Genomic DNA, 18716 nt, shown 5'->3' on the forward strand with positions numbered 1-18716 from the left:
AGTCATGTGACCCGCCTACCTCGCAGCGACCCGCTCGGGTCGGCTGCCTACCTCTAACAACCTAATAATTTAGAATTCTTAAATTTAATTACTATATTTACTGTCTTGCAAATTTTAAGTCTAATAATTAAGGAATTATATAAAAGTACTGTACTCTGAAAGTTAATGCTATTATATTTCATGCTAAGAAATCAGCCCCATACAAATTGCAGGAATTCTAAAGGAATCGCATATGCAATGCACCAACCCCAGTGGAATAAGGCAATAGGGATCAGCATTTTGCCTAAGGGATGGTTGACTGTGTCGCTGTCTTGAGGCCACTCCAGGAGGCTTGCTTTTAAGATAAGTCTCCGTAAGAGTATTACTACTACCCTTCATCTTTGAGGTGATTCGAATATCGCACCTGTAGTGATCCAACTGACTTTTAAGGGAAGTATTCTCTGATATTTTTTCACAAAATCATGACAGCCTTCTGGCCATAACCGCTTCCAGCAGTTTGCCAAGTGTGTTCAGCAGTGAGATTGGGCGATAGGAACAGGTCTTGGGAAAAAATCTTGCACATCTCAGGGGAGTAAAATGCTGAGAGATGACTGCATTGTCCTTGGGACTCTGTCTTCCAAACAAACTTCAACAGAGCTATTCGAGTGTACATATCCATCTACCCCAGCTAAGCCTTATACAGATCCAAATCAATCCATTTTGTGGAACAAATGTTTTCATCATGTCGCGTTACATGTTCTCTCGTAGCAGGCGCCCGACATCACATCTCCGTCATAAATTTCCATAAACTTGACCTCGCCATACCAGCCATGTCCACCTGTGTAAGTCCAGCACGAACATTTATTCTTATTATTCGATATCTGGGTCAATTGTTTTTCCGCAGCCTCTTTAAGTTGAGCTTTGGTCAATCGCGTCTTACATACTCCTGCGTGGGAATGATACTCCAAAATAACCTTTTTATGGGCCCATGAGGTGCGCTTGTCAAGAGTAGTAGATGTTGTTCTCTCTAATGAAAGATGGCCACCAGAGTAATTGCCGCTGACGTATACGTTGTCGATATGAACTTCGCCATTAGAGAAGAAACCCTCAAATGTCTGTGTCCCGTTCTCATGGTGGTACCATTCCCCAATTGGTGCATATCCGGATTCCGCAAGGTTGATACTCAATGCTTCGACACCAATTGGCTCGTCTGACCGCTTGGAACTTTCCAGAATATAGATCGTTGTCGCACAGCTTGCAGCACTCGATTTGGTGGCTATATATGCTGCTGCTGCACCACCTATAGCTGCGATTCCTGTCAAGTATGAACCTCCAATGCTGGCCCAATTTTGCCAATATGTCAACTCAGCGCGAGCGTGAATCAATTGCGGTGCTTAGGTTATTTCAGGAGCCGCCTGGGCCAGACCGACACAGACATTTGCAAGAAAGCAGAGCAGCCATAAACAGGCCTTGACGGTATGACTGGATGTCATGGTGAATATTTGACCGAGCAGGTTTCTACTCGAGATGGCATCAGCGGTTGTAATGGCACACTACTCATCGATCATAACTTACATGCTATGGTTGTGCAGCGGGATACTTGATAGGTGAATGATTACTGGAATATCCCAAGAAACAATGAAGCTACTTATACTTTTTTCCAATTGGAATAAGCGAGAAAAGGCTGCTCTGAAGTTAATATTTTATATGTGCATTTCTCATATGCTTTGCTTGGATGCATGTCTCTGCTTGGATGCCGCGCGTCAGTATACGAACTCCTGGTTCATTGAATCGACGTGATTGGAGATGATGCTAAATTGCGGACCAACCCCCCCCCCACATGACTAGTGTTCCTAGCTCGGCGGCGGCCCGATGGGTTAGGCCCCAGAAGCCAAAGCTTGTCGTTCTCCTTTCGGTCCGAGGGTACTCCTATCAATTGGTGTAAGGCCACGAGACAGTGTTGAATTTCATAGACCTCGACAAGAGCTGAAGCGGGTCGAAAGATTTGAAGTCTGAACGCAATCAAAACGCACCAAACCCCATACCTACTGGTAAGAAGACGCAGAGTCTCTGAACAATTGCGTGATTAGTTATATGATTAAAAATTATTGTGTAACGTAATGATACTGCGACTTTGGCCTCACCGGAAGTCCGGAAAGCGAGGGGGCTGAACCGTAAACAAGATTCCTTCGAAGGAACGAAAATGTTGAGATCCACAGATTAAGATCACAATTTTCATTGGTTATCCGGTTCAAGCTTAACTAAAATCCCATGCGCATAGTAATCATCAACTTCTCTCCTATAAATTTTACGAGGAATGTTGGGGCTTCGCCCGGTGTCTATTATGAGGGCCTCATGTATCTGTTGATGAGAATACGTCTTTAGATGGATAATAAGTATTCCAGAAACCGATATTCAAGTCTACATACAAGACGTAGGGCGAGGAAACAAAAGTTTGTACATCTAACTTGCTCGCGTCTAGTCAGCTTACGCGTAAGACCCACTAACTCCTCCGTAGATAAGGACTGGCGGGGTAAAAACCACCAAGTTGCCATTGTACGCACTTTCAGTCCACGTGAAGAATTCATATGGGACATTAAAAGCAGTTTTTGGATTAAACTCGCACGTCCAACCTTGAGCACAATCCATTGCGAGATACTTTTGAGCCTGTATCGCGTTGACGTTGATATCCGTCACTCATACATACAGTGTCATCACCATTGACACAGTATTACTTAATATGTTTGATCCAATCACCGCATTTGTAATATTCGCCCTTATAATAGGGGGACGAGCAGTCTTGACTTTAAAAAAATCAGTTGGTTTAAGTAGAGGACAGAAGATTGCTTCATTCTTTTCTCTTATAATCTATTTCTGTGGTGCCAGTCTTCTTATTTGGGTACTTCTATGGCAAGGTATAGTAATTCAAATGTTCTCTCTGTATCTAGCTCAGTGACTCATTTTATGGCAGGTCTCATATGCTTTAAGCCCGAACAGTTGGGACATATCTTGGCAGAGATCAAGAAGCTATATACTAGCCTTGGTAGAGCATTTATTATTCTTTTATTAGCTTCTGCAGGCCTTTTTTTTCTCGGGCTTTGCTTGAAAGTGGCAGTATTTATGAAACAATGTACAGTGACAGCCTCCTACTATAATAAGGATCACCTATTGATTTTTCCACAGGTCGCATACCCCGGAAGGTGTTGGACGGCCGCAAACAGGTCAGGACCTTTAGTGACAACTAATAAATGGTGTTGATGTTCATTTGGATATGAAGTTAAGATATGGAGATAAAAACACGATCCTATATTGTATTATAGTAATATGAAGGCGGTCAAACAGTTCCATAATTACTTTAGGATTCTCGCATATGGTGCGTCGATAACAATACTGCCCAGGGAACTAGGAGTTCACTTCAGGACAGTATCTGATTATGTTGGTAATCCAGTCCACTCCGGCTGATGGAATAGATGCAGTACCGCAACAACCAAGAAGAATAGTAGCTATTGATCGTGTATCCGGTGACTTGGGAGACATTTCACGTCGACCTAGCAGTAGAATCCGTTGTACAAAGGATTCCCCCTTATTATGGTCGTTCTATGGCAAGTTGACGCATGAAGTTCGGGACGCATTGGTGCACCAGGCAGTCTGCTTTGCAAGGTCCCGACACTAGAAACGTACATTGCTTCGCGGACACTGCTAACATATTTCCTTTTTCTTTATTGGTAAGAAGATATAGCAAGCAGTGTTTCTCTCTCCCTCTCAGCTCGGTTGTCTCAATTGTGACGGGCACGGTTCGTACTTAAATTGGTTGAGGTCTTCGACCACCGTCAAAACGCGTGGGATGGCTATCCCGCTTGTGTGGCTATCTCGTTAGTGAAATACGTAGAAGAAAGATGGTGTATCATAGCACCATTTTCCTGGCGCATTTCACCTTACATGATCACCGTCATTCACTACATCTGACTTGTCTGGGCGGCGAAGTGTCTGTTGACAGGAACGCTGAACGAGTGGTTGGAGGGACATACAACCCACAACCCTCGATAACCAAGCGGAGAAGCAAGACCGTCATTATCCCATTTCAAATACAATCTTCTCATCTTGCTTGGAAGAGACTACTAGGGATGTATAGGAATGTTCTGAAGATGTGCTTCACATTGGATGAACTATATGCCCTGTACTATCACCACTGATAATATCTATCGATGCGCAGGCTCTTGAACGGCCAACAACGCAGTATGAAACGTTGCCTCCGCTGGCCGATTAGCCCTACTTGCATATATCTCACTCCCCAGTCTTTCGGAATCTGATCACCTGCCTTGACTACATCCCCGCCTGTATCCATAACATCTCTCTTCCTCTTCCAGCACTCCAATCGGCTTAATGTGTCTATAGTCGTCTACAGTCGCACATTAGGCAACGCTTTTAACCGCTTTCCTGCGTTGGATGCAATAGAGTCGTTGACATGTCTGCGTGAGGAAATTGAACTGATCGGCGTTTCCCGTATTTAGCGTGATAGTTTGCAGGATTTTGTTGGAAAGGCAAGTCAGATCGGCAATTGAAGCCAACTGGTTTTTCCTAGTCTTTTCTAGAGAACACTGGATAAAGCGCAGATGTCCGTGCTTTGCGCACCGAGATTCTAAGTCTAAATCTCACTCAGAACATGCTTACCTCGAACACAACTACAGGCAGGTGGTGGGTGGGGGACTTGTGCTGATTGTCCCACGGGAGCCTTCGGTTGGAGGAGTGGTGCAGCATTGCATGTCTCCTCAAGCACCCATCCACCCCTATGTCAACCTAACATGGCGGTCGGCTGGCACGCTACTTAGTTAGTTAGGCTGTCGGATAATTAGTCAGATAACAGTTATCCTGCCCATGGTTTCAATTCAGTATGGGTCTACTTATCAGCTTTCACTAGGCCTGTGGCTCAGATAGCTAAGGGTGCCCACTGTGGTCCATATCAAATTAAGCGCTTGGTGACTATTAGGTCCGTGTGTTCAGTTCAATATTTTGTTATTTTCCATCACTTTACTAATTCAGATGCTAGACTAAAGATTTCTACTATGACAAGTTTCGAAATTACCCTTGTATCTAGTTTTGAAAGGTTCACGCAGGTTCACATAAGTGAGATGTAGCCGACATAGCACGACTTCAGTCTGCATCAAAGCCAGTATTTGGCTGAAGTTCAAGATACCAACGCGGAAGCCACTTGCAAAAGACATTGTGAATGCCCTCCAAATCACCCTGTTTCGTCCCTGCTACCTCCCTGTTGATGAACTCCTCCTGATACCCACCACCGAAATCGACTACCCAGGCATTCAGTTCGTAGTCGATGAGGATATTACCCGGGTGGACATCGCCCCATACAATATTATTGGAGTGAAGGACCTTGACAATATCTCGTATTTGTCTCTCCCACTTGACATGAGACTCCTTCATCTGGATGAATCTCTCTGTCTCCAGAGTTTGTGACCCGAACGGAAGCCAATCCATTAAGATGCCGAGGATTAACTGCTCATCTTCAGATAGCACGATGGCGTAGAGCTTGGACACGTTAATTGACAGGCCTAGCTCTGAAATACGACTAAGTGCCGATACTTCTCTGATGAAGTCACCGGCATCGATGACAGTTTTGAAGTATGGGTCATGTTCCGCCACCTTGACACGTCGCGGTATATCGCAGGTATGGTCAAATTCGCTATCCAAGTTCTGGTAAATGAGCACATCGGCTGCGCTGACCTTTCTAACAGTAGGAGGAAGGCCTGCAATGGAGGCGCTTATTGTAGAAAGAGTGGATTCAGAAAGGCGTTCACCACCCGTAGGAACAGCTGTGATTATCCCATCGACTGGCAGCAATCGGAGTGGATGAGTAGGAGGGAAGGCGAATTTCTGTAGGCTGATTGGTTCGTGTATAACTGGAGCATTGCGGCGAATGTATTCTGCACACGGTAGAACCAACCAGTCCCAGAATTCATCGAGTACTTCACTGTCATCGGGAGCTTCTTCGGAGTCTGTGGCTTCTTCACGTGCATTAACTTTATAAAACCACTCTTTGGTCTCGGTTTCGAAAGGTGTGCCGAGGAAGTTAGAGGCCCGCAGAGTGATTTCGAACAAGACAGCTCTTGACATGATGACAAGGAATACACTGTCAGTATCGATTTCGCTCTCAACAATACGGTGGTTTGGTAGGTTGAGAGCCATGTTGGTGAACAATAAATGTTCGGGTAAAAGATGAGTGCCGCAGTGAACTGTGATGAATAACTCCGGCCAGCATTCAACGAGGCACATTTGGGGATGAGCTTGGCGGAGGAAACGATAAACACCGAGAGCTTGACAATATGTGCGAGAGTCTGGTGTTAATTCTCAGATACTCTTTACGGATAAACATAATTGCTGAGAACTTGTTCACACTGTTCGTTCAAATTGATGCCACGTGACTAAATCGATAGTGAATCGATCCTATGCATATCCATGATGCACGAGGTTTTAGGTTTCCGAGCAACCGCTGTGCATGCCTGCAATGTCGATGTCTTTGTGAGCTCGTAATACTGCGATCATTACCTGAACCACCACCACATTCATCATCGTCATCGCCATAATGGAACTCAGCAGCCTTGCTTTCATCATCTGTATAACGGAATCTGAAACGTCCAGTATTTTCAGAGCTACATACCAAGGACGACTATGTCTCTTGAAGGTGGTAAGTTCATCTACCCAAGAACTACAGCATCGATATCATCTGTCAAAACCGTCCTTGACCGACTTAGTACCATACCATAGAAAAGCAACCGTGGCATCCCACTTACCGAGAAATTGACCCTTTCATCTGCGAAAGCACCGCATATGCTCGTTTGAAGGAGCGAGGATTATGCCAACAAGGCATTGTCCCAGACTTTTATGGGGTGATCGAGCAAATAGACCCAATGCAATGCCAACCTCACTTGAATAAGTTCCTCGAGGACAAACTTCGCCCGAACGCCATCCTATTGGAGTTCGTCTCAGATATGAAGGGAATAAACCTTTACACATATACAGAAAACCGTGCCGCAACCCTTCTGAGCATCCTACAGACAATCCACGACGCCGGCATCTGTCATGGTGACCCATACCCTCGCAACATGGCAGTTCAGCCAGAAACAGGCAGAGTCCTCTGGATCGACTTTGATCACGCCCAAACATTCCCTGTCGGCCCTATCACCGAGAGACAACACGGCTGGATGGAAGATGACACGTTAATGGCCGCCGAGCTGTTTGAGTTTCTGGTAAGAGACCTGGCCGTTTACCTTAGACTAGCTGACTAGGTTTTAGGCAAAGGATGTGAAGCTCGGAAAGCTTGAGCATGCTTGGGGCTATTATTATCACTTCTCTTGACGATTATGTGAATGACTGGTCTGAGGGACCTAGTACATGCCACTTTTTAAAATATGCACTGCGGCAATGCCATCATAGTGGAGCAAGAGACAGGGTTACCATATAGCTGTCCTATGAGAAATGTCTTAAGAGGATACATTGTGAACAAACAAATAGCTCCCGTGTAGGGTCTCATTGGGCGGTGTTAGCAGCTTGCAAGTTTCTTTACGATCAGATATTAGATTAATCATGCAGGGAATTAAAGCACATACCTTCAAATCAGGGGTAAAAATTGCATAGACAAACACCATGGATGGATTGGATTGTTTCATCTATCTAGTAGATCCCAAGGTGATGGTTGTTGGTGGTTGTGGCGGTGGTCAGAGACCACATAGGCAGAGATGGCGATAGGTTCAGGTGAATCGTATGTCGAAACATAAATTAGTAAAGAGTCCAGTGGGCACTAACCCACTTGCAGACAGCTGTAATCCCGGAAGCACTCCGTCTCGCAAACGCAACAGCAGCCCGATTTCCGAGTCGGAGGATTGCGCCAGATAAGACGCTCAGATACCGAAAGTACTTATATTATACCTGCAGGAATAAGTGCTACCCCTTCTACATCTGCACATGGTACTATCTACCAGGATCCATCTGACGGGGTAGATAGCCATGAACCTATCGAGGTATCTCATTCTTGGGACATTCGATGTCTAATCATTATCAACCGTCTAGCGTACTTCGAGTTGTATTCGTCCCTAGCGTGTCCGACAGTCATTTGACAATGAACTGGAGGATGCTGGGCTTGATTTATATTCAAATGAGGCGAAAGAAGCACATCGGACTCCCGCAGAAACAAGAGATAACTGATTATGCGAGACTTACGCAGACTACTTAATAGTTTAGGATGTTGCCTATAATGGGAGTTAACACGGTGGGAATGACACTAAAGACGGTCGCTGAGGGAGGCGCAGAGCAAATGCATTGTTATATCGTTAATTTCCACTCAGACCACAGACATCGAGAACTGGATGCATGCAAGGTGGTAATGTAGCGAATTACTGCAGGCACCTATACTACTAGGAATTGCCACCTAGAATGGTCACAGAGAGCAGCCAATTATAGGAATACAGATTCTGTTGTAAGTTGTAACACACTCCTAGTGAGGTTCCTCATTAACTATAATTTGAACGGTGTCATATAATCTATCAAAATTGCCAAATATGAGATATTATGGGTAAGATGTGTGAGTTACAAGTTACAAGCTAAATATTATGTATTATTACAAGTTGGAATCAACAGCGATCGAGCAGAGCCAATACATATAACTACTTGTGTTGTGAACATCCGCTGTACTCAGTACCTATCAAGTACTCGATCTACTGAAGTACTAGTAGTCTTGCTCTCGCCATTGTTCCACGTCCAGCATTGGATCAAATTCCTTTGGCAAGAGGCAAGCAACAAATGAGTATCAACGGTGTGATGAGATTGGGTGTGTTTTAAACACGGGCTGTCAGCCTGGCAACTTCTCGGCGCTCGGGAGTGCGGGTTCGGTGGCTTTTCCCTCAACTATTCTGCACTCATGCCAGCTCACTCCCCAGCAATTCCCGGTTTCACTTCCCATCCGTTGTTTTCCTTGTGGTGTCAAGGCATTTAATATTTATACAGTTGGACCTTCTTGAAGTCATACCAGAACCTCCATTTGACCAGGCAAGGAAGGTGGAAATTGGTTGGACAATAACCCCCGATTCTACTCTGAGCCAGTCAACCAACCGCTTCACAAGGATTGCGGCCAGCGGAATATTGCCATGCGACCGGCATCCTGCGGCTTGCACCTAACTATCGAAAAGCGGGAAGAATCTGACTGCCTGCCCAATGCTGCTGCATGCTGTGGTTGCATCGGTTGCGTTATTTCGCATAATCATTAGTGGAATGCCACGGTCAGTCCTGCAGGCGGCTCCACCCGACCCAAAGAGACCCTACTTCAAAGGGAGTAACTAGACTAGGGACTACTAGTTACAGACTAGAGAGTAATTTGCAACCATGCCCGAGCCGGCAAATAATCTTTCAGTTGTCTCCATTCAATATGGTCCATCTCCACCCACTTCGAGTAGCGTCGGTCCAACCAGCCAAATTGGGCTCTGTGATAGGAAGACTACCGTTGATGCTGCCATCGAGCATCCACCGCCACCCACCCAAAAAGGATGGGTACTTTGTACTCCAGACCCCAGACTGGCAGACTGCAGCTTCTGTCTCACTTCCCTCGAATCCCTCCCCTGTCACCTGCATTTTCTTGCTCCCACCATGTCCAGTCTCCCGTAAGCTTTAGCTGAAAGTTTGATCCCCACGGTGAAGTACCTCCCAGGCTCCCACACCACGGCGATTCCGAACCAGAGAACCGGGGGTTTCCCTTGGGGATTGCCATCCCAAGTGCGAGGTCCATCTCTTAACCTTAAGAGTTAATGTGTAGCGAACTAAATATCCACTTTTACGTCGTGGGAGCCGATGCGGAGGCCAAGCTTCGTGCTTGGGAAACAAGCACCAGGCCAAGCACCGAGTGGATGGCGCCGGGAGCCACTCAGCGGCCAGACTATCCATGACTCTCCATGGCACTGGCCCCGATCGGTCCCAGACTTGACTCGATACAAAGAAAGTTCTTCTGATAAGCCCGTGTTCAGTGTCCACCCTCCAAAAGGCCTCCGGGTTTCCGGTTAGTCCATACCTCTCTCAGTCTCACTCTTCTTCATTTTTCCCTCTTCCCGCCTCCTTTCCCTCGCCCTGCTCACCCGTCGGTGCTTCATCCAATCGGTGACCCCCGACAGCGTCTGCGCACGACCTTACTTCCTCAGTATCAGTGTTACTAATAAGCGACAGTCAATTGGGTTTCCTGCCGCTGCGGCTGGAACCAATCATCCCGGAAGTACGAGCATTGCAGGCAGATTGTTGTGTAAGAGGAATTGGAAGAAGGTCGCGCTAGTGCAGCGGTCGCATGGTCGCGGGTTCCCCATCCACTCGGTTCTCCGTCGGCAATTCCTTTCTTTCTTTTCTTCATCACCCATTCATGTTACTCGCTTATTGGGATATTCATCCATTTGTGATTTCTTCAGGTAATACTGTTCCAATGGCTTAGGGAATCGCCCTTATCTTTTTCTGCCTGCACACAAACGGCCTTTGGTCCGGTGTGTGCGCATCCACCACCGATCACCCACATTACCACCTTCTCCTCCTCCTTAGGCCAACATTGGCTGACGGTGTATTGGCAGGTGCTTCAAATCGAATTCTACGATCAAATGATTGACCCACAGGCATCAGTCAGATCTCATTGGGCGCGATAACGTGCTTCTCGCAGACGATCACGCTCCTGTCCTTCCACTTCCTCATCGTATCAGGATTTCCCTGTAAGCTCAATCATTATCCGACTCCAGCCGCATCAAGCCTGTGATTCCTGGTCTAGTCTGCAATTCTCCGAGCAAACCAGTGTGCCGACGGTGGAGTCGTCTGGTTCGTGGCAAGCCGTTCGTGCAGCACAGGGCTATCTGGTGTGTATTACTCTCCCAACCAACTAACCCGGACGCCACCCCCCCTCCTTCGGACCTTCGACAGATGCTCCAGAAGACCTTCTTGTACCAATCAAGTTCCTGACTAGTGGTGGTGGCCTCCTCGGAGTGGGGGATGCAGACCGTATAGCTTTCCAATGGACTACCACTGGCATGCTGAATGGGTGCCCACCGTGGCTCGAGCATCGTTGCTGCTGGGGTGGATTAAATTGCACCGATAAACCGTCCTGCATCAGCTCATACTGACGGTGATAATGTAGATGCTAGTCCAAGTAATCCATCGGATTCCGCCTGTTAATCCCGCTCCTCCCATTCCCATTCGTCCCTTTTCTTGCTAGCTGGTGGACGTTATCTCTCGGCCACGGTGCCACCCTCCCTTTAACCGGTCTGGCACCCACTACGAGCTAAGCTTGCCTCGTCGCGTGCTTGCTGCGTGTTCCTTCTTAAGCTCCGACGATCCCACCTTTCCCCAGTTCTAGATCTTTGCACCCCTCAAATTTGTCCCTTTCTCTGTCTGCACCCGGCGATCGTGTCCGCCGTTCGTCTTGCTTCACCATGGCTACAGAAATCGAGCCGGCGGAGATCCCTCCCGTGCTGGGAGTCCTCCCGGCCTACGGGGAAGATAAAGAAACCCCTCTGAAGATGGTGCCACGCGCCGATGGGGCTCGCGCTCGGTTGGATCCGAACGTCACCCTCGAGGAATACATGTACTGGGCCAAGATTGAGCGTCAGCTAGAAGAGGACGAGAATCGCCAGTACGTGCTGGAGCGTGGGCCTCTGACCGTCGGCAAGGTCATCAAAAATCGTTTCTCCAAGGGCGTCCATCATGAGAGGGAGAAGAACGGCGCCCAAAAACCCCCACAGATCGGAGGTGAAAAGGGCATGGTTGCGTCCGCACCCTCCGACTCGTCCTCGGTTGTTACCGACGAGGAATGGAGAAATGCAGCTCGCGCCCTCCGGACGGCCAGTTGGGGCACCGTCTTCTACTTGATCACCACCGACGTGCTGGGGTGGGCAAACGCACCGTAAGTAAACCTTCAAGTGGTCCGAACCGATCACACCATGCATAGAAACTGACCGGGTGGCTCTGTGTATTAGCTTCGTCTTTGCCAGTGTGGGATACGGCCCTGCCGTGGCTTTGTTCATTGTTTTCGGTTGTTTCGCCGGCTTCAGTGGCTGGATTCTGTGGAGAGTGTTTTTGGAACTTGACTCGACGCGCTACCCTATGATCAACTTCGGTGATACCTACTACCGTGTTTATGGAGCCTGGAGTCGCCATTTGGTGAACATTGGACAGTCGTTGCAGCTGCTGATGTCGGTTTCCGTGCTGGTTCTGGGTAACGGCCAGATTTTGTCGCAGCTGGCCAACAACAAGCTTTGCTTCATCGTATGCATGGTTATCATGATGATCATCGGCATGATCTGTGGAAGCATTCGGTCCTTGCAGAGTCTTGGATGGCTGACCAACGCCGCCGTCTGGATGAACATTGCCGACTTTGTCATGATGTGAGTCGTTCCGGTCGTACTATCACGGCAGGCAGGGATGTGCTAATGATTGAATAGCATGGTTGCGGCGGGAGGCCACCTTGGTATTGACTATCAAGCCGTCACCTCGTCCACCTTGATCAAGTCCATCGAGCCCGTCAAGGTCTTTGCTGGGCCGCCGCCCGATCAGTACCAGATTCAAGCTACGGGGTTCTCGGGACAATTCACCGGTGTTGACCAGATGGTTTGTGAGTGACCTTGACCCAATCCCCATATTCTTGCGAACATATCAGCTGACCCTGTTATAGACAGCTATGGTGGTGCCATCCTATTCGTCGCTTTCCTGGCTGAAATGCGCCGTCCGTGGGACTTTTGGAAGGGATTACTCTGCGCCCAGATGTTCATCTGTTTTGTCTATATCTTCTTCGGTGCCTTTGTAAGTGTCGTCCAGTGGTATCTGTTGACTATATTCTCGGCTAACTGTATCATCACAGGTCTACAGTTTCTACGGTCAATACTCCATCTCCAACCTCTACAACGTCGTTGAGCCGAAGGGTCTACAAATGGCCGTAAATATCGTCTACTTTTTAACTTCCATTATCGCTTGTGGTACGTTCAGCCACTCCCCTTAGTTCCGGCTGCATTCCCCGCTAACCAAGCTAGTGCTCTACTTCAACATCGGCATGAAGTCCGTCTACCAGCAGGTTTTCATGGAGATTCTCAACTTCCCCGACATCTCCACCACCCGCGGCCGCATGCTCTGGTACGGTCTGGGCCCGATTTATTGGGTGATTGCCTTTGTGGTCGCCGCTGCCGTGCCCAACTTTACTGGAATCTCCAGCATGGTCGGTGCGGCACTGATTCTCAACTTTACCTATACCCTTCCGGGTGTTCTATACGTTGGATTCCGATGCCAAAAGGACGCTGCTCTTCCGGGAGAGGGGTACAACCCTGCCACGGGGGAAACCATTCGCCATGACTCGGGCATGCAGCGGTATATTCGTGGATTCAAGAAGCACTGGGTGCTGAATCTCTTCTGTATCTTCTATTTCTGCGGTGGGTTGGCGTGCTCGGGTATGGGCATGTGGGCTGCTGTTGAGAGTTTGCTTGAGGTGTTTGGGCCTGGTGGTACGGTGGCTACGTCTTTTGGATGTACTGCACCCGTTTAAGGGGTGTACTCGGTAGCGGATGGGTTTTGCTCGCTTGGTGGAGCTGACTATATCTATGTTTGTAGATGGTGATGGTGATAGTATACATATCCCTCATCTCTGTATATGTCTGTGATGGTGCCATGTCACCTCTGGTTCGACATGAATGTGATTGTAATGTTAATGCTATAGCTTTCTGTGATGATATCAAATATAAATTTTGTGTTTACGCTATCGAACAGAAGTTCTCCCGCACGCACTTTTTTTCTTTATATGTGTATTTCCTTCTAGGTTATCTATTTCCATTGTTTCACATTCTTCATATTCTCAGCTTCTCCTTCTTCAAGCTGCTGAGTTGGCCCACAGAGCCGCCATTGACATCGTTGCTCTGCACCGACGCCTGCCCCCGTCATCCCCAAATCAAACATCTGCCACCGTCTAGATCGCATCAGTCAAACCCAGTGCCAGAATTGAAGAGTGCTCCGTACAGACTAGCAGGGAAGCTAGGAGGGTGGATAAGGTCATGAGAGGGCTTAATCGACCCACTTAAGCCAGATTGGGTCCAAATCGTTCTCACTTCATCTCTCGCCCGATGCTTGTTTTCCTTGGCAGAATGCATAATTTTGGGGTATTCCCCATCGGTGGGTCTGTCACCTGTCTCTATCTCTAGTTGTGGGAGCCAGCGGCTACGACGGCAGTGGGAAGTGATTGAAAACCCTGAGTTTGGAGTGACACCCCTGTCATAGTAGTTATATGCAAACAATATCCTCTCAGAGGGTGAACAATGAATATCGGTACTGCTACTACTGCTACTGCTGCTGGTAGTAGTGTATAAAATACTGGCTACCGTGTATTAATCTCGTTGATGGTGATTCAAGTACCGTGTACATCTTTCCATTGGTTCACAAATCCTCCTCATATCGAGGAATTCGGATATACTGTGAACTACTAATGATAATGAGGGTCGTGTTCGAAACCATCCATTCGAGGATCGTCAAATTTGGCTTAAGTTCTTTTATCACAGCTTATATTCAAGAGGACGCTTTGAAATAGACTCAGTTGGGCTGGTATTCTCTCTGAAGTGCTAATGTAGAAATGTGTTGTTTGAGGAGCCCATTTATCTCACTCTATTATTTACTCGAAATTACTATTGTGGGGGAAGAACTACATATTTATCGTGTTTTTGATGCGTTGGGATATCAGATTCAAGATGGTTGGCGTTTTGCTGTGGTCTTCATGCTTGTGCTCCCCTGGTGAGTGGAACTGCTAGCCCGCGGCTACAGTATATATAAATTACGCTAGTATCATTCTAGACAAGGACCATATATGCGTAGACATGGGGATTATCCGAACTCACTCCTAGGACAATTAATTAAGAGATATATAGACGCGATCATAATTACGGCCAATATGTAGAAGATTCTGATCTGTTTGGGATAAGTTATAGTGTATCGCCAGTGGAAGATCGACCAAGCTAACGAGTTCCTTCAATTTCTTAGTGGGCTATATAGCCAAAAAAAGAAACCAATTCCATCTCAAGGCAAGATGGCCGAGTTGGTCCAAGGCGTCAGGTTAAGGTCCACCTTAATACCCAGCTTCACAGCTTCCTGATCATCGTAAGATGGCGTGGGTTCGAATCCCACTCTTGTCATATCTTTTTGCACTTCCGCATATGCTGCATGGAAGGGAACTTGGAAAACTAATTTTTGTACCTAGAATTTTTCGTAATTTGTTCGTCTCCCAATGTTCTTATTTTGTATCCGTTCTACAATATGTTCAAACCAAAGGAGGTAGTAGCTTAACCTCCATGCCCTCAGTCTTCCAGCATAAGCAACGACCATCGTATAACTTACTACTGCTTAAGAAGCTACCCTTCGATTCCCATTATACATTCCTCAAAGTCTCTCTGGTGTCAATGAGTGGTATTCCCATCAGCACAGATTGGCGACGCCTTTACTAGCTGTATGTTGTATCATTCCAACTAACGTACCATCCCATGCAAATACATCTATCCCATTGAGATACCTCCACAACCACCACAATCACATAACAATGTATAAATAGTAAAGAAAATCCATGTATCATAACCCACACTCAACACCTACTACCACTCAATCCTACCACCCCCAATCAAACAAATTAGCCTCATCACCAACTCCCCCCATCTCCCACTCCCATAACTCACTAACTAACTAACAAACAACACACCCCGTAGATAGTCATTTCTCCGCCTTAGGCGGATACTCCTTCCCATCGCGCACCACCTTCGGCGCACACGTGCAGCGCTCAGATTCCGGGACCGCGTCCAGAACGGAGGGGATATGTGCGCCGCAGCCCCACCAGGTGGTTTTATCTAATGCTTCATTAGTATCTTCTTATTGAAGTATGGGTATGTTGTGTGCTGTGGGGGATGACGTACTGCAGTTCGAGCAGGTGGCTTTCATGCACATTTTGAAGATATATTGGATATATCCTGGAGGTTGATGTTGAGTGTGAGGGGTGCGGGGTGGGATGGAAGACGATGGTCTATCACTAGTTAGTGACTACGGAGTGCTAGAGATAAAGGCGGATTTATAGTTCGTCACCCCCTTGCTTAGTCATGGGAGTCGCCGACCGGGTGATCCCCGAGGAACCCGATCGGTTTCTTGCGGGGAAGTTGGAGTGTGTGGGCTTTGATTGAGTTGGGTGTTGAGGATGAGTGTGCTTGAGTATATATGATATAGTATTTGGGGTGTAGATAGGGTTTAGTGAGAAGGGTGATGGTGGAGGGACCTTGGGGGAATCGGTGTCATACTACTACTACTACTACTACTACTACTATTACTACTACTTATAAAGTGGTTTCTCCGCTTTGAGCTTTACTTCAATCACACAAATAAAAATATCTCAGTATTCTACTGGGTAGTCGATCTTAAACAAAGGAACCAAATATATCCTGTCATAACGTCATCTCATGAACCCGTCATCCATCTACAACTTCCCCATCCTCTCTGCCGGAGCACAGCACGTGGCTGGCTCCGGATGCAAGGTCGACTTGTTGAACGACTGCGACGAAGCCGGCACATCCAAGGCTGGGTTCTTGGTGAAGAATCCATCGGGCTTCAGCATAACGCTGACGCGCTCGACGGGCATGACGGGGAAGTCTTCAATGCGGGGATTATGGGTCAGGCCGAAAGCTGTCATGTGTTAGTTCTGCTTCCGACCAGCAATGTCCAACAGAAGGAAACTTACTATGCCACAACACAATATCCTCATTCTCCACATTATCCTTCCGCTGCACCCACTTCTCAAGGCCTTCGCTCTCCCGGCTCTGGTTGGTGAATTCGCCCGCCGCGTACAGCTCGTCGTCCCGATACTTCGTGATCCAGATCGGCTTGGTCGCGAAGCCGGCGCGCTTGACGCCGTATGACTTCGGGCTTGCTAGAAGCATCTGACTGGGCGAGGTCTGAAGCTTGTACGCGATGGGCTTGTAGGTGATGGGGTTGATGTGGGCATCGTTGCGGATCTTGAACACACGGTGGCGGCTGATGTCGGTGTTGGCCGTGCCACTGGTGCGGAGCACTGTCTGCTCGGTCGTGTATCCCACCAGGTAGGGGTTGTTCTCATCCTCGGGCAATGGTACACTATCTTCGTAGTAGACGGTGTTGTTGAAGCCATCCAAGGCAGGGTCCATCCGGAATGAGAACATGTGCTGATGGAAGGGCGCCATGACGCCAGGGCCGACGTTTGTACCCCAGGGAACGGTGGTGCCGAATTTCTCGTTGTCGAAGGGCACAGTGGAGAGGATACCGGTGGCTCTGACCTCTAGCTCGATGTTGGCGGCTTGATCGAAGATGAAGGCGAAGATGTATTCGTAGTTGGCGACGGTGCAGATCATCTGAACCACCAATTGGCGGTTGCGGACGACTGTGGCGACGTTGTTGCGGTAGTTGGTATGTTTGTGCTGTAAGCCGTTGTCCTGCTCGTGGAGGCAGATAACGTTCTTCATCAGAACGGGATTGCCCTTTGAATCGGCCCGATAGCCATCGAAGTACTTGATGTGGCCCAGACAGTCGCATCCCAGGGAGAGTTGGTTTGCTGTGACACCGAAGCCGACGTCTCCCACATCGAATGCCTGCTTGCGGTGGTAGGGTGCTCGGGGGTCTATAATGCAAGGATTAGAATCAGTCCGTCTACATAGATAGCAGTAAATTGGGTAATAGGGGCTAACTTACCACCGTACGGTACGGTCATCTCCGACATTGACAATCTGTAAAAGACATTCCGCTTATCATATGTGAGATTGTAGATAACGAGACCCTCGCGGCTATTGAAACCAACGCGGAATCTCCACTTCTGCCACGACACCACGTTGCCGTCGACGTTGAATGATGGACCCTGGGGTTGTTGGACGATATATGGCTTGAGGTCAGTGCGCAACGGTTCCTGCAGCAGGTCATGCGCGTACTGGATGGTCTCGACTGGCTTCCAGGGCTGCGTTTCTGTGGTTTGCTTATCGATGCCGCCTGGGAGATAATCCATACGGACCAATTCACGCTTGTGGACGTCAAAGACAGGAGAGAACTTGCAAGGCACGGAGTAGTGGTTGTTCTCGGGGTGGTCGGTCGTAACAATGTACATGTAACACTGGAACAAGCGACGCGTCTCATTGGGATCATCAGTGCCGTAGATCCAGGGGTCATTGCAGACGGTGACACCGGGAGGCAGGTTCAATTTAGCTATCTCTGCCTGCACAGCCGGGTGAGAGAGACAGAATTGCTCGACCTCTCCTAGTTCGTCCGGATCTCCAGGACCCTGTTGCTGTCAGAAATATTGTGAGATAATGCAGGTGTATGAAATGAGTCTACCTGAACATGCTTGGGCAGTTCCTTTGCTGAAATGATGGATCGAGTGTCGGCATTCAACAATGCCTTGCAGAAAGCCATGGTGTCCATGCGATGGAAGAGAACCAGCAGCAACCGAGTGGGCTTCGCGGGCAGGGGCTTGCCCAGTCGTTCCGCTTCAATGTACGGAACCACCTCACTTTTGATGGGTTCCTGGATATCGATCTTCTTGTACCGCAGAGGCACTCCGGGGAAGGCCGCCGCCATAATCTTGGTGGCCAGGACGATTTCCGCCGGGGTGATGGAGTCGAAGGGGTGTGTTGAGGCTGCCATGGTGCCAATGTCCGGATATCTACCGAATATTTTGACACTTCTGA

At 48.0% G+C, this 18716-nt stretch overlaps 9 protein-coding genes and 1 non-coding gene across 10 annotated transcripts; 5 read left to right on the plus strand and 5 right to left on the minus strand.

Moving 5' to 3' along the window:
• Positions 1-719: 719 nt before the first annotated feature.
• On the minus strand, positions 720-1600 carry ASPBRDRAFT_67957 (uncharacterized protein; the record flags this gene model as incomplete). The annotated part of the gene is made up of 3 exons (XM_067628980.1): positions 1555-1600; positions 1406-1497; positions 720-1372 (listed from the first exon to the last, which is right to left on the minus strand). Exons 2-3 carry the CDS (start codon positions 1470-1472, stop codon positions 720-722), a joined length of 720 nt encoding a protein of 239 aa, XP_067475622.1. The 5' UTR covers positions 1473-1497; positions 1555-1600.
• Positions 1601-5130: 3530 nt separating this feature from the next.
• Positions 5131-6180, minus strand: ASPBRDRAFT_57781 (uncharacterized protein; the record flags this gene model as incomplete). The annotated part of the gene is made up of 1 exon (XM_067627795.1): positions 5131-6180. One exon carries the CDS (start codon positions 6178-6180, stop codon positions 5131-5133), a length of 1050 nt encoding a protein of 349 aa, XP_067475623.1.
• Positions 6181-6513: 333 nt separating this feature from the next.
• Positions 6514-7522, plus strand: ASPBRDRAFT_77513 (uncharacterized protein). The gene is made up of 3 exons (XM_067629367.1): positions 6514-6679; positions 6747-7241; positions 7288-7522. The coding sequence occupies exons 1-3, from the start codon at positions 6578-6580 to the stop codon at positions 7348-7350; spliced, it is 660 nt and encodes a 219-aa protein (XP_067475624.1). The 5' UTR covers positions 6514-6577; the 3' UTR covers positions 7351-7522.
• A 1874-nt stretch (positions 7523-9396) lies between these two features.
• On the plus strand, positions 9397-9702 carry ASPBRDRAFT_46576 (uncharacterized protein). The gene has a single exon (XM_067625660.1). The coding sequence runs from the start codon at positions 9413-9415 to the stop codon at positions 9653-9655; it is 243 nt and encodes an 80-aa protein (XP_067475625.1). The 5' UTR covers positions 9397-9412; the 3' UTR covers positions 9656-9702.
• Positions 9703-9740: 38 nt separating this feature from the next.
• On the plus strand, positions 9741-10114 carry ASPBRDRAFT_300550 (uncharacterized protein). Its single transcript, XM_067622728.1, has one exon. The coding sequence runs from the start codon at positions 9832-9834 to the stop codon at positions 10039-10041; it is 210 nt and encodes a 69-aa protein (XP_067475626.1). The 5' UTR covers positions 9741-9831; the 3' UTR covers positions 10042-10114.
• Positions 10115-11438: 1324 nt separating this feature from the next.
• On the plus strand, positions 11439-13537 carry ASPBRDRAFT_32979 (putative amino acid transporter; the record flags this gene model as incomplete). Its single annotated transcript, XM_067623065.1, has 6 exons — positions 11439-11908; positions 11982-12389; positions 12447-12616; positions 12677-12804; positions 12863-12977; positions 13032-13537. 6 exons carry the CDS (start codon positions 11439-11441, stop codon positions 13535-13537), a joined length of 1797 nt encoding a protein of 598 aa, XP_067475627.1.
• Positions 13538-15055: 1518 nt separating this feature from the next.
• On the plus strand, positions 15056-15167 carry ASPBRDRAFT_t221. Its single transcript has one exon. It is a non-coding gene; the product is annotated as a tRNA-Leu (tRNA).
• Positions 15168-15256: 89 nt separating this feature from the next.
• Positions 15257-16017, minus strand: ASPBRDRAFT_158912 (uncharacterized protein). Its single transcript, XM_067619439.1, has 2 exons — positions 15936-16017; positions 15257-15869 (listed from the first exon to the last, which is right to left on the minus strand). The coding sequence occupies exons 1-2, from the start codon at positions 15964-15966 to the stop codon at positions 15736-15738; spliced, it is 165 nt and encodes a 54-aa protein (XP_067475628.1). The 5' UTR covers positions 15967-16017; the 3' UTR covers positions 15257-15735.
• On the minus strand, positions 15612-16228 carry ASPBRDRAFT_300653 (uncharacterized protein; the record flags this gene model as incomplete). The annotated part of the gene is made up of 4 exons (XM_067622730.1): positions 15612-15633; positions 15725-15869; positions 15936-16042; positions 16102-16228. Coding segments are annotated over 2 exons (213 nt in total), but the record flags the coding sequence as incomplete, so codon positions are not given.
• A 258-nt stretch (positions 16229-16486) lies between these two features.
• ASPBRDRAFT_57784 (copper amine oxidase) lies at positions 16487-18672 on the minus strand (the record flags this gene model as incomplete). Its single annotated transcript, XM_067627796.1, has 4 exons — positions 16487-16692; positions 16748-17659; positions 17731-18310; positions 18364-18672. 4 exons carry the CDS (start codon positions 18670-18672, stop codon positions 16487-16489), a joined length of 2007 nt encoding a protein of 668 aa, XP_067475630.1.
• Between the last annotated feature and the right edge of the window lie 44 nt (positions 18673-18716).

Source organism: Aspergillus brasiliensis (assembly GCF_001889945.1).
Source record: "Aspergillus brasiliensis CBS 101740 unplaced genomic scaffold ASPBRscaffold_12, whole genome shotgun sequence".
Lineage (NCBI taxonomy): Eukaryota > Fungi > Ascomycota > Eurotiomycetes > Eurotiales > Aspergillaceae > Aspergillus > Aspergillus brasiliensis.

Excerpts from the sequence above, each read along its gene's own strand:
- ASPBRDRAFT_77513 (XM_067629367.1), top strand. The coding sequence starts at position 6,578 with ATGGAACTCAGCAGCCTTGCTTTCATCATCTGTATAACGGAATCTGAA. Across the intron at positions 6,680-6,746 it reads GACTATGTCTCTTGAAGGTG|TACCATACCATAGAAAAGCA; the intron begins GTAAGTTCATCT and ends TGACCGACTTAG. Across the intron at positions 7,242-7,287 it reads CCGAGCTGTTTGAGTTTCTG|GCAAAGGATGTGAAGCTCGG; the intron begins GTAAGAGACCTG and ends ACTAGGTTTTAG.
- ASPBRDRAFT_46576 (XM_067625660.1), top strand. The coding sequence starts at position 9,413 with ATGGTCCATCTCCACCCACTTCGAGTAGCGTCGGTCCAACCAGCCAAA.
- ASPBRDRAFT_300550 (XM_067622728.1), top strand. The coding sequence starts at position 9,832 with ATGCGGAGGCCAAGCTTCGTGCTTGGGAAACAAGCACCAGGCCAAGCA.
- ASPBRDRAFT_158912 (XM_067619439.1), bottom strand. The coding sequence starts at position 15,966 with ATGTGCATGAAAGCCACCTGCTCGAACTGCA. Across the intron at positions 15,870-15,935 it reads AGCCACCTGCTCGAACTGCA|ATAAAACCACCTGGTGGGGC; the intron begins GTACGTCATCCC and ends ATGAAGCATTAG.